This window comes from Cibotium barometz, chromosome 19 (assembly GCF_041138505.1).
Source record: "Cibotium barometz isolate CiBa-2024 chromosome 19, ASM4113850v1, whole genome shotgun sequence".
Taxonomy (NCBI): Eukaryota; Viridiplantae; Streptophyta; class Polypodiopsida; order Cyatheales; family Cibotiaceae; genus Cibotium; species Cibotium barometz.
The window spans coordinates 4,315,967-4,329,762 of record NC_141064.1 but is presented as its reverse complement, the minus strand read 5'-3'; the positions used below and the strand labels follow the sequence as shown (position 1 = coordinate 4,329,762).

Genomic DNA, 13,796 nt, shown 5'->3' with positions numbered 1-13,796 from the left:
TTTCCTCAGTACGATTGGGCACTTTGTTGTTCTAGGATTTACTATGTCTTTACATGGAGTAATATGTTTCTATTCTGAGTAATATTTGAGATTTTCTAGGATTCTTCTCGTGTTATTTGGATAAATGTCCATGGGTCCTTTGATTGGAATGATAATTTGTTAGTGCTCTTTAGAGATTCCTATGTAGGACTTAGTTGTGGTAGCAATACTCAAAGATTGGTTAGCGATTTATGGCTATGGTCAGTGCCAGTGAGTAGCTACAGACACATTGTTAGTTGGGGTATTGACATAATTTATCATTTTTGAGTGTTAAGCACTTATGGTAATCTCAGGATTAAAGATCTTAGGGAATGTTGTATTGGTAGATTGATGTGGGAGTCTAACTTGAAAGTGGGCAATAATTAGGTAGGAGTCTGGTTATGTCAAGACAAGGTCCAAGAAGGAATTGTTCACTCTAACTTGGACTTATGGGTCAAAAGGAGGTCTTATATGGAGTATATCTATCTTGGTGATATGGAATGCTATATGCTGTATATAGGATTTTTGGATGCATCCATATTTCCATTTTGGTGTTAGTTATGATTACCGAAGGTGAGGCGCATTGATTTTCTAATCAATTAGGGAAGAGGGAAAAATGGATTGGGGATTATAGATGATTGGAGTGCTGATATGCATCTATGATTGGATTTAGGATTAGGGTGGTGAAACTCTTTGTTTCGTTCACTCGTATGGTGAAGCTGTTATGGTGTGGTGTTGGGAAACCGGTTGGGTTACCAATGGACCTTGAGGCATGCACATATATTTTGTAGAGATCCATACTCAAAGATTGTATCACTAATAGTATTTCAATGGATTTCATGAATAGATTTATTCTTCTATAATTAAAGGGTTAGTTTGTGTGCCGGATATGGCTAGTAATTTAAATATTTGGTGTCTATAGACTAGTGAGTGATGGATTTGTAAAATATATATGGGGCATATCCTGGTGGTATGGGATGCTAGGGTCTACTTCATGTGCATTTTATGGGTTTTTGGTGAGGTAGACATTTAAACCTTTGATGTGATCTAGAACTCATGATTGTTGCTGGATGGTAAAACTAATGTTTTACTTGCCTTTGTTCATGAGATATGAGCTCTATCCTTTAATGTGGCAAATATCCTGGATTGTGTGGTAGAGTGCTGACTGGTGGGGTTATACTAGTTTAAGCCAGTCCCAACAACATTGGGATGTTGTTTAGCATGTGGATTACCTTGACATAGTGGTTAAGAAAAACTTGAAGTTTATGGGAACTTCATGCAATTAGAATTGATTGGGTTTTCTTGCTCATTATGATTGTTCTCGGTCTGTTAGGCAAAGATGATATGTCATATTGTGATGGAATGTTATATGCATTTGGCACAAGGAGACCATACAATTTGGTCGAATTTGCCTATAATGATGCTAAGCATAGGACTCATGGCAACAACTAGGTTATGTTTAGTGCGGGTTTTGATAGCCCAGGATTCCCCGCGACTTTAGAACTTGAAGGTATAACTCTAGGAGGAGCTAACCTTGGAAAAGGGAAGATGGTTTATAATCATTACATGGGTTTGCATTGATAGATATTGACTTGCACTAGAGGGTTTTAATCGATGATGATTAAACACGGTTTCGATGTCTTATATCGGTGGTGTTTTGGATTGAATATGGTCTTGATAATAGGAGCATTCTCTAAGGTTATTTATGACGAGAGTGCAAAGATACTTGATAGTTATATGATTCTCGAAAAGAGAAGTATTTGTTGATCAACCTCGGTCTATTTGGAAAATAGGAGGGTGTATCAAGTTTTGGAGGATATGCTTTACACATACGTCTCTAGGTGAACATCTGATTGGGAGAGGTAAATCCCTATGGTTGGCTTTGTCTATGTTATTACTGTTTGAATATGCTAATGTTGTACATATAGATTATAGCCTAAGTATGCTGATGTTGTACATATAGATTATAGCCTAAGTATGCTGATGTTGTACATATAGATTACAGTCTGAGTATGCTGATGTACGGTTTTCAACTTACATCTCCAACGATTAAGGGACTTAAGGGTATTTTGGATTGATGCCACTAGAGATTTCCATGAGGATAGCCAGTGCATCGGATGTTATCAGGAGTGCTTAAGATAGAGCATGATTATATTTGCATAGGAGGCATTCACCGATGGAGTACCTGTTGGAATGCTGGTTTGTTTGAGAGCACCCAAGAGTTTTGAGATGTTACGATCAGGGAAGGTTGGAAAGTTAGGTACATGGTATTATGTTGTAGGTGGTAGACAATTTTCTCGATGATTTCAGATTTTTCAATTTCCTCAAGAGTGGGGGATTAGGGGATTGTTATGTTCCTTAAGAGCCTAAGTAGGTTCTGGTTTTGTATTCATTTCCATGATAGTCTAGAGGAATAGGAGCTTCACTTGAGCTAATTCCTAGATACCTAGCTATGTGGTTTCGTTAGAGACAAGTATGAAACCTAATTTTGGAGGCAAATCTTTAAGGCGGCTATGTTTCCCTTGCTAAATTTATTTCCAAGAGTGGGAATGTTTGAAGAGGGAAAGTATGTTACATACCTAATGCTAATCCTTAAGATTAGTGGCCTAATCCATTAGGGTAAGGAGAGCATTGGGATTAGGAGCTGATATAATACCAAGTATATTGTTATTGATTAGTTATTTAAAGCAACAAAAGCCACTATATAAGTGAGACTTGGGTTATTATTATTGTTATAGATTAGTTATATTGTTATTGATTAGTTATTTAAAGCAACAAAAGCCACTATATAAGTGAGACTTGGGTTATTATTATTGACAGAGAGGTTTTCACTCTGTGGTCTATGATGGACCAGGATTACTATCGCGAAGATGATTGGATTCGATGGATCACAAATGGTCATGCCGAAGGCTCAATAGGCAGGGTGTTAGTGGTATACTAGTGCTAATTGGCATGGTTCATGGGATTGGAGCCTTAGCCTCCAACCAGGGGGTGATTTTGGAGGGAATCTATAATTGGGTGGTGAGCTAGCCTGCACCCCTTCTATTTGGCACTAATATGGTTGTTTATGTTTAGGGAGATCTTGGTGGAACTTACAACCCCCCTTAAAGTTTTTTATTTTCCACCCCTCCCTCTTTCAAAAATTTTCCTCTTCCCCTATTTAAAAATTATTAAAGAAATATTCCCATTAAAAAAAAGCCTCCCCTTCTTTTCTATTTTTCCCATCTATTTATTTTTTGTTTAAAAAAAAGGAAAAAAAGAAAAACCCCACCCTTCTTTTTCTTAAATATTCTTCATTTTTTACATTATTATTTTTAAATAAATACTAACAAAAAAAAAGAGTCCCCGTCCGGCTTCGTCGGATCCGATATAATGAACCGGCTTCTAGGCGGTAAGCCTGGGTGCTCCACGTAAAGTCTCCCCTCTCGTCCCCTACAAGTCCGACCCCTCCTTCTTTTTAATTTTTTTTCTCATTTTAATTATTTTATTATCTTATTTTTTAAGAAAAGAGGGATTATATTAATAATTATTTTTTCAACAAGTTTAAAAATGACTAGTTAATAATTAATTTAAAATTTTAAAAAATAATTAAGTAATAATTATTTGTTTATGAAAAAACCCTAAGCTCGTGCATGCCTCCTTTTACACTGCTCTCGCTCAGCACTGTGAAGACCGCCCTCCTCTCCAGCTGCTCTTGCTTCAACCCTCCAGCTGGTCCCTAAGGTAAGCGACATCGTGCGGGTGGATCCGACAGCTCTGGTTTGTGGGGCGAGATGACTGGTCTGGTAGACCTTTTATGCAGTGTTGATAGAGCGAGCCGTCAGAGACAGCATGACAGTAGCTAGGCAAGAAGTCCCTGTAACCATCGACGATGGGCATTTCTCCCTTTGAGAATTCCCTGCTTGCCATCTCTACATGCTAGAACGGGCAAGTGCTCGCAGTGCTGTTTGGGCACCCAGGACCAGATGTCTTCGTCTGGTCGTCCCCAGTTATACGGAGCTTCATGTGTGACGGGACGTTATCCCCAACACCTAAGCCACATCTTGGGTAGCGAGCACGGTTGCTATACGGGGGATAGTATCGTCTCTGTCTCTTTCACCTTCATGCCCCTAGTCACACGTGCAAGTGTTTCCTTTCCACAAAGATTTGTGACATACACACACAGTTTTTCCATACAGCAAATGCATACGGGTATGGAAGTACAGAAAAAATAAGGTTCACACCCCAATAAATTCCATACGTTGGATACCCTAAATTTAAGGAAAAACATGTTACATATGACACAAAAAACCTAAGAAACTTGAAACTTCAAAGATTTTGGCCCTTCAGATTAGAAAAAACATAAATGATGTAGAGCTAGAATCCAAACTCTGAACCTTATATTACTGTTTACAATGTACATCATACATGTATGATCAATGATGTATCATGTAACATGTTACATAAGTAGGGAGCGTTTGAGTGGGCAAATGCCAAAACCTATCACATGTAGGCTGTAGGCTGTGCCATGTGGACAAACATGAGGAGGTCCAAGCCTCAAGAAACTAAATAAAACATGAGTGGAAGCGACCAAAAACATGGATGATGGAGTGCTCACTGCTTAGTGGGCAAGCTGCAAAACCTATAGACTGACTCCTGAGTTTTGAGGAAAAACATAAGTAGGAAGTGGACAAAACATAAGTAGAGAGTGAAAGAATACTAAGTAACCCTAAGCCTCATCAAATCTCCCCTCATCCTTAGCATGATCAATGGGCTCCTCATCCTCATCTACAAACTCCTCCTCCTCCTCATCATCATCAAACTCATAACCCTCGGTAGCAACTGAGCATGATGTCCCAACATGGCTAGAGGATGGCTGGCCATCTATAGAGGGTGGAGCAATCGAAAGAGGCTCCAAAACATAAGTAGGAAGTGGACAAAACATAAGTAGAGAGTGAAAGAATACTAAGTAACCCTAAGCCTCATCCAAATCTCCCCTCATCCTCAACATGATCAATGGGCTCCTCATCCTCATCTGCAAACTCCTCCTCCTCATCATCATCATCAAACTCATAACCCTCGGTAGCAACTGAGCATGATGTCCCAACATGGCTAGAGGATGGCTGGCCATCTGTAGAGGGTGGAGCAATCGAAAGAGGCTCCAAAGCCTCATCTGCAAACTCCTCCTCATCATCATCATCTGCAAACTCCTCCTCCTCATCATCATCATCAAACTCATAACCCTCCGTAGCAACAACTGAGCATGATGTCCCAACATGGCTAGAGGATGGCTGGCCATCTGTAGAGGGTGGAGCAATCGAAAGAGGCTCCAAAGCCTCATTTGCCTATGCAATACCTCTTGCAAATCTTGCAAGGCAATTAAGCGCTCCTCATCTTTTTCTTTGTTAAGCATATCTAATGTGATCTTCATTATCTCATAGCCTCTTTCTTTGATCTTGGAGATGAGCCTCAAGTTTGTGTGTATGAAAACAAGCTTCTCCGTATGAGAAGGAAGAAGCCTGTTTCTTCTCTTAGTATGAATGAGAGAAAATGTGCTCCAATTTCTTTCACATGGGGAGGCACATGTACCTTGAGAAAGCACCCTAAGTGCAAGAGCTTGTAATTTGGGTATGCAAGCCCCAAATGTCTCCCACCATTTCACACCCTCTTGCATTCTTTTATCATCTTTTGCAATGGGACGAGCAAATGTGCCGCTTTCTCGCTTATACTTGTCCAGCTCATCAATGAGATATGTCATCCATCCATCATGCCCCTTGCTCTTTTCCTTTCCATACAAGGTGTAAGATATAGCCCACAACATGCAATGGTGTGTGCATCATTCCCCATCTACCAATGCATAAATCTTTGATCTCTTTTATCTTATTGGTCAATGCCTTGCATGTTTTGCACTTGCTCTACCATATGATCTGTAAGCTCATACATGAGGCCCATGGTGGCTCCTTTCCTGTCAGGTGAAGAATCTTCAAAATGGGACTGCATATCTTGACAATGGTTCTTGCCTCTTGCCAAAAAGATGCAGAGAACATAATGTCTGACACCTCAATTGCCTGAGGGGTCTTTGATGCCTTCATTTTTACAAATTTGTCATCAATCATCAGCTTGCGCACACCCTACATACATATGTCATCCAAGAGAGTAACCACCATACTAAAAAAGTATGCAAATTGAGTCGTAGAAGGCTTCACCAAGTCCTTCTTGTGCTAAGTTTTCTAAACAATGCCAACATTGTGGACTTCCTTATGACAAATGTGACAACTTAAGTTGCTTGGTTTAGCACTTTCGCAACCCAAGAAATTTTGCCAATGTCCTCAAGCAAGAGGTCCAAGAAATGGCATGCACATCTATTGCTTTGATTGCATCCCATAAACCCCTTCTCTCTGCTTCATTATTTGGGGCATAAATACATGTAAGACCTATTTGGGTACCACATACCTCAAGTTTACAAGCCAAGAATCTGCTTGCATCATCTTTCATTACATCAAAAATCTTCCATCTTTTCGTGACCAAAAGCATACAACCACCAGAGCCTCTTCTAGTTCCACTGGTAATGCACTCCATAACTCTGAATCTAAGCAACATTGGACCACACTTTCTCTTGCAGGCAAACAAAATCAGGTCTTTCAACTGCCACCATCTTTCTTACACAATAGATTGGGATGTCCCAATGATGCTTACAGGAGATTGGAATTTCTGTGAGGACCAAAGAGACTCTGATCAATGGAAGGCTCTAAAAAAGCATTTATATCTACTGGATCTAGCTTGCATGGTGGTTGCAGGGCCCTAAACAGTACCACATGGAGCAACATACAATTTAATGAGGCTTATGTAGCAAGAAGACTAGATAGACTGTATGCCTCAAAGATGGCCAGCTGGCCGAGTAGTAATTGCAATGGTAGCCTCTTGCTTGAATACCCCATGTCTGATCACATACCTTTAAAATTGCTCTTCAGATGTAAGGTGTTGAGAAGGACTAACACAGGATCCCCTGCATTTAAATTTAATGTTTCCTTTCTTTAGGATAAGAGCTTTTGCAAGAGAATGAAGGAGGCTTGGGTATAGGCTAGGGACAAAGAGACCAGCCCCTACAAGAGGTGGGAAATGGCCTGTAATGCTATCATTAATCTGGCAAAAAGTGAGGGGAAAAAGAGAGCTAAAGAGAGGAAGCAAGAGGAAAATCACAACCACATGGCTTTTGCTGCTGTGAGGACCATATGTCGTAGTGGGGAAGGAGATTCAACTATGCTACAGATCCTCAAGGAGCTTGAGGATCATGTTAGAAGAATGGAGCAGGCCAAAGGTGAGGCTGCAAGGGTACAAACAGGGATGTACTGGCTACAAGTGTTGGGGATGCCCCTACCAAGGCCTTTTTCAAATCCTTGAGATCCAAGAAAGATATGGAGTTTATCTCGTCTATCAGAGATGAACATGGAGTGAGAACTTCAGATGAAGACAAGATAAGGAACACTTTTGTGAAAGCTTTATCAGGTGTTGTGGTGTCACCTATGGAGCTAATTGACAATTACAATCAAAGAGTCAGAGAGTTTTTGGAACCTGTGGAATGTATGGTGGGAGAAGAAACTAGACTTTTGCTAGGTAGGCCTTTTTCCTCACATGAGATGGATTTTGTGGTTGCTTCACTCAAAAAGGAGAAATCTCCTGATCCAGATGGGCTGCAAGTAGAGGTACTCCAAGAGTTAGTGGGATATGCAAGTGCAGATCTATGCCAGCTACTTAATGCATGCAGGAGAGATGGCCAATTACCAGAGCAAATGAACACTGGGTTGATCAAGCTGATTCCTAAGGGGGGGGGCAAACTAGATGTTAAAGAACTACAGACCTCTCACAATGTTAAATACAACTTATAAAGTGATGGCCAAGGCTCTTGCCCCTTGAGAATTAGGTCATTGGTTAGTCAAAGGGTCCATGCTATGCAATATGGATTTGTTCATGGAAGGAGTATCCATGAGGCTCTCTTGAACACAATCACCGGCATGGAGTGGGTTGCAGAGCAAGAGGATCAATTTGTCATGATAAACATGGATTTAGAGAAGGCTTATGACAGGGTCTGTTGGGACTTTATCTTAGCTGTCATTGAAAGGATGGGGTTTGGGACTATGTTCTGCCATATGGTCAAGACCCTCTTCACCAATGCATTCTCAGCTGTTCAAGTCAATGGCTATGTCTCAAAGAGGTTTCAGTTGAGAAGGTCCATTAGGCAAGGGTGTCCATTGGCCCCTCTCTTGTTTGCCCTGGTTACATACCCTTTACTGAGGAATGTAGATAGGTTGGTGCAGAGAGGATCCATCAAAGGGCTTCCACTTCCAAATGGAGGAACATTCACTTGTCAGCTTTTTGCTGATGACAATAGCAATATAGTCAAGTGTGAGAATGATTGTATACAAGCATTGGTACAAGTATATGAGGACTTCTGTAAAGTGAGTGGCTCTAAGATAGCTCATCATAAAACTGAATGTCTCCTCTTAAACTACAATCAGCGACAGAGTGTGCTGGATCAGTTGGGTCTTAAAAACATAGGGATTGGCAAAGTGGTCAGATACCTTGGATGTCCCATTGGGGTTGGTATCACTAGGCATCAATGCTTTGAGTGGATGTATCAAAAAATCATGCAAAAGGTTCAAAGTAGGTCCCAACTCAAGCTTAGTCTTGCAGGTAGACTTATTGCTTTGAAGCATATGCTCATGGCTCTGCCTATATACATTGCCACATTGTTTAAATTCTCACGCTCAGAATGGGAAAAGGTGGAAACAGTCTACAGGAGGTTTCTCTGGTCACTTGCTGAAGATAGGGCTTAGGCCTATGTTTCTTGGGACCAGGTATGCTCTCCAATACAGGAAGGAGGATGGGGCATCCCCAAGCTAACAAACAAAGCAGAGCAGCTATTAGCAAAGTGGTTAAAATCACTTGAGTCTGCCCAACCATGGGCTGAAGTTGTGAGGTGGAGGATTTCTTGTGCCAAGGTAGAAGGAAGGCAGTGACTTGGTGTTAATTGGATTGACAAGTTGCTTGTGCCTGAAAAGATCAAGATTAAAGGTTCTAATTACACACAACAGCTAGTGAACAACTGGAAGCAAATGCTAGAACAAGCCAATTGGAAGGGTAATTCAAGAGTAAAGTCCTCTCTTAAACAATGCATTTGGCTCAGTAAAGCTGCATATACTGATGGAAAACCTGCAAGACTGCACAACTGGAGGTTGGCTAAACAATGCCATGACAAGGGATTAAGGTTGTTAAAGGACATGTGGAGTAGTGAGGCTCAACAATGGATCATCCCTTGGGAAATCTGGCAAAGCTGCAGTAGGAAGGAAAGGGAATTTCTTTCACAAGTAATTTCTAGGATCAAGCCCACATGGCCATCAACACCTTTTTTCTCAAGTGAGCAATCACTTAAGGAATGGGAAGTCATCTATTCCATAAAGACATTGAATTGTTCTCATACATCCGCAATCTAGCTATGATTAAGACTGATCTTAAATAAAGAACGCAAGCATGTGGTCTTGTGTTAGGCTTCTCAATATAAAAAACCTCAATTGGTAGTTCTCCATTTTTTTTCTCTTCTATTCTTAATATATAAGCTACCCTTTAAAAAAAGGACCATGACATGATGCCATGTGTAAAACATAAAATGAACACTTAACTATAAACCTATATGCACAACCTAAGAGCTCTTCCATAAAAATACTAAGGAATATATACATCATGACCACCATGTGAACTTTCTCATGTGTGTGTCTATATATATATATAATGCATCATAAAAATAAATATGATACAAGTCTTTGCATGTCTTGATTTTTCACTCTTACAAAAAGCATTTAGATTTGGAAGACAAAGGGGTAAAACCTAAACCAAGGAATGAAATGTTAAAGCTGCATATTGTTAGTAAGTTTGTTTCCCAAAACTTCGCCAAATGAAAAGAATCCCCAAAACTTTGATGGCGGCCGGTAACATTGATCGAAAGGCTGGAAGAAAGCGTTAATGTTAGAGAGTCTCCCGCCGTATGCCTCGGCCGTACTGGCTGCGTTGGACGTTGTCGCTCCTCTTCTTGAGGACGATGCCCACGGCGCCCACCACCGCCACGCCCAACAGAACGCCGATGGCGATCCCGGCCTTCTGACCGCCCGTGAGTCCAGACGATTTAGGCGACGAGGAGCTGCTACTGGCCGTAAATGAGGAGAGCGAGGGCGAGGGGGCGGAGTGGCCTGAGCCGTTGTCGACTACCGCAGGTGATGGTGGCGGAGTTGAGAAAGCTGACGAATCAGCGTTTTCTGAGGGAGCAGCTTGGGAGGAAGGTGGAATAGAGGTAGAAGGGAAGGGAGTTGGGGCGCCACTAAGGCCACTTAGAGGGGAATTAGAGAAAGGTGAAGGAGAGGACGCAGGTGAATTAACAGTAACAGAAGAAGCTGGGACGGGATTTGGAACCGTACTGGATTGCGAGGATGGGGAATGGGAGCTGCTAGCGGGGGACATAATTGGCTGGGGGGCGAGAAGTGAAGCTGGAGAGACAATTGTATGAGCTGAGGTTGCAGGCGAGGGAGAAGGCTGAGAGAGCATGCCGGGCGTTAGCAAGTGCAAGGAGAGGAAGAAGAGGAGGCGGAGAGAAGGAGCTAAAGCCATGGCTTACGGCCTGTGGGAAGAGAGGGGGGCGGGGGAAATTAAAAAAATGAAAATACGTGAGGCCGGTGGTGGCTGCTAGCTGTTACAAACTAGTATGCATTAAACATCTCCCCCTACCCCTTGTGTGTCTGTCTGTCTTGAGAAGACGTGCACCGTAGTTTGAGCTGTCAAAATAATCGACAGACGGACGGACGAAGGCGCAACTATCGGCCGCACTCCGCGTGCACCGCGCCCACGAAAACGCACGCCACCACTAGTGTAGCGATGTGTGCCCCACCGCCCCTTCTTTTAAAAAAAAAAAGATTTTTTTTGGGTGTGCCACCGTCCACGGACCGTTTTTGCCCAACGCTTGCTTTCATATTATGCACTTTAGGTCTTTGCAAGACGCACCTACAAGGTGCACAGAGAAAGTATGGCTTCACACACGAGCTAAAATAAAATCTACATTTCCACGTAAAATATTGGAAAGGTATTCTACCTTTCCTTTCTTTTGAATGGCAAGTTTTTGTTTTGATCTTCTTCTAAAGATAAGCCCTCCTTTGAAGAGCACAACAGCCTAGTACTACCTCTTCTCAAACACCAAATCATTAGCATTTAGGTGTTTGTTGAGATGATTTCTTAAGGCTTCTCATAAGTTACAAACTTAGTTCCTATAAAGGTAAGTTTACCACATTGCCAATAAAACTGTAACGGTCATATTGGGCATATGGCAATAGAGCTCTACCAAAGGAGTCTCACAGATCTCATATGTAATAGCAAAGCATTTGGCTAGAATGCTTTGGAAAGAATGTTACAAGTTTTATGTACGTACTTCAAATGAAAATTGAGTGAGAATAGAAGACTCCAAAGCTCACACACTCTTCTAACTATATTTTGTTGAACTAAATGTTCATTTGCAACAATTAGACTTTTCCATGCTCTTAGGGAACATATACGAATGGAACTAAAGTTTCTTGCACTAGTTATGATGAAGGTTTTCTTCATCTCTCCCCTGTAGTTCCATACAAGCACAATGTGGGCCATGCAAATTTATAAGAATAGGGAACATATGAGAATGGAGCTAAAGTTTCTTGCACTAGTTATGATGAAGGTTTACTTCACCTCTCCCCTGTTGTTCCATACAAGAACAATGTGGGCCATGCAAATCTATAAGAATAGGGAACATATGCGAATGGAACTAAAGTTTCTTGTTCATGTATTTGTCAACATGCCACCATCATACAAGCACAATGTGGGCCATGCAAATCTATAAGAAGTAGGGAATAGGACTCCATTTAAGCTCTCTTAAATTTTTTTAAAAAAAGTGTAATAATAAGTCAAGTGAATCTTCTCTCTCATGCTACATTTTTTCTTGTCCTCTCATGTACTTTTTCCCAAAAGAAGAACAGATCACCAAGATATGCATCAATTATCATAATTTAAGAGCAATACTTTCTCTATTACTTGGATGTTTATCTATCACATGAACTCAAGGCAAAATTTAACCTAAAGTGTTATCCAATAAAAGTCCAATAAGAGGCAAAGAAAGAAATTAGGACAAGAAGGTAGCTTACAAGAATGTAATCTTCAACGGAATGCGTGCAACTACCACACCAAATATGCTAAAGAGGCATCCTCTATCACAAGATTTTTTTAATGATTGTTTTGATAAGCACTATGCTAAAGAGGCATCCTCTATCACAAGATATTTTAAAAAAATATGCATTTGGTTGGTTAGATGAAGTATAGACAAGCTTTGTATTACTTAAGAACCTTAATATCTACTCTTGTTGTGAAAGCCCTTCATTGTGCTTCGAAGGTGAACACATGATAGGGACCATTTTACAAAAGTGAGAATGATGATGTGGTTGCATAGGAAAGCAAGAAGCTCAATGACAACTATATATAGGTTTTTATAATCAAGTATTAGCCACATGGTTAACATGACATGTAATTCTTGAGCCTTTATCACTTAAGCTTTATACATGTAATTGAGCCTTTATCACTTATCTTTTATAAATGGTCGGACATTGTAAATATGAGGTCATATATATAATACATTTTGAAGTAATGAAAAATACTAATTCCCATTATCACAATTGAATCTTGTGTTGCATTATGCTCTTGACTTGTATGCTCTCTCTCTCTCTCTCTCTCTCTCTCTCTCTCTCTCTTGTTGTGTATGCAAGTGGATTGTTGTGTGTTGCTTGCTCGGTGATGATGCTTGTGTGATTGCTCTTTATCTCTCCCTCTCTCTTATAGTTAGTTTTATCTTCCTCTCCCCACCTTTTGAACAAAGACATTGAAGTAGGGGTTGATCTCTCTCCTCCTTTGCTCACTGCCCCTATTGGAGTAGTGAGCAAAGGAGTACACGTTGATCTCTCTCCTCCTTTGTTATATACACATTATGTGTGCATATACTAGGAGGCTAACCCACATTAGGCTTGTGAACATGGGAGCATGGGAACAAGCTCTAGTGGAGCATGGGTTAGGACTAACCTTAAGGGTTAAGGTTAGGGTCATGCATCCAAGGGTCACACATGGGAAATGGAGAGTCAAGAGTCACTTGAGGGCCCTCCTATATAATAGGGACATGGGGCACACTCAAGGGAGGCTGGGCTAAGTTATGATATGATGTTCTCTTGTATAGAGGATTATATCTACTCACCTACCATTTCTCTCTATAGCTACATGCTGCTGGATTGGAGTTATACCTCTTGATGGCATGGGACATCAAGGTAAAGGTATGATGTACATTATAATTCATGCGTGCATCCCTTGGGCTCGGGGGTGGTCGGGTGGATGAGTTTATACCTGATTTATGCATGTTTATGCATAACTATTATCCAGAGAGATCTTAGGGTTTTAACAATGGTATCAGAGCAATCTCTAGTTAATTGTTGTTATTTTTTCTTTCTTATTGTATTTTTTGGTAAATTTAATATTTACTAATAAAAATATTATTTTGTTGATTTGTGTTGATGATTATCATGTGGATCTTTGATATGGCAGTTGGAACGTGTGTTTCTTCTATTCAATGGACGAATCAATATTGCAAGGGAATTCCATGCGTTTAATGCTATTTTTTCTAATTTTTTATGATTTAAAATAAGCATTTATGAAAATTTTACCAAAATACCACACATTTTACTACGAATATTTGT

General features: G+C 40.6%; 1 protein-coding gene across 1 annotated transcript; it reads right to left on the bottom strand.

Moving 5' to 3' along the window:
* Positions 1 to 9,428: 9,428 nt before the first annotated feature.
* On the bottom strand, positions 9,429 to 10,787 carry LOC147628119 (uncharacterized). Its single transcript, XM_086814092.1, has one exon. It carries the CDS (start codon positions 10,651 to 10,653, stop codon positions 10,018 to 10,020), a length of 636 nt encoding a protein of 211 aa, XP_086670218.1. The 5' UTR covers positions 10,654 to 10,787; the 3' UTR covers positions 9,429 to 10,017.
* Between the last annotated feature and the right edge of the window lie 3,009 nt (positions 10,788 to 13,796).

What these genes read in the sequence shown, in the direction of transcription:
- LOC147628119 (XM_086814092.1), bottom strand. Translation starts at nt 10,653, where the DNA reads ATGGCTTTAGCTCCTTCTCTCCGCCTCCTCTTCTTCCTCTCCTTGCAC.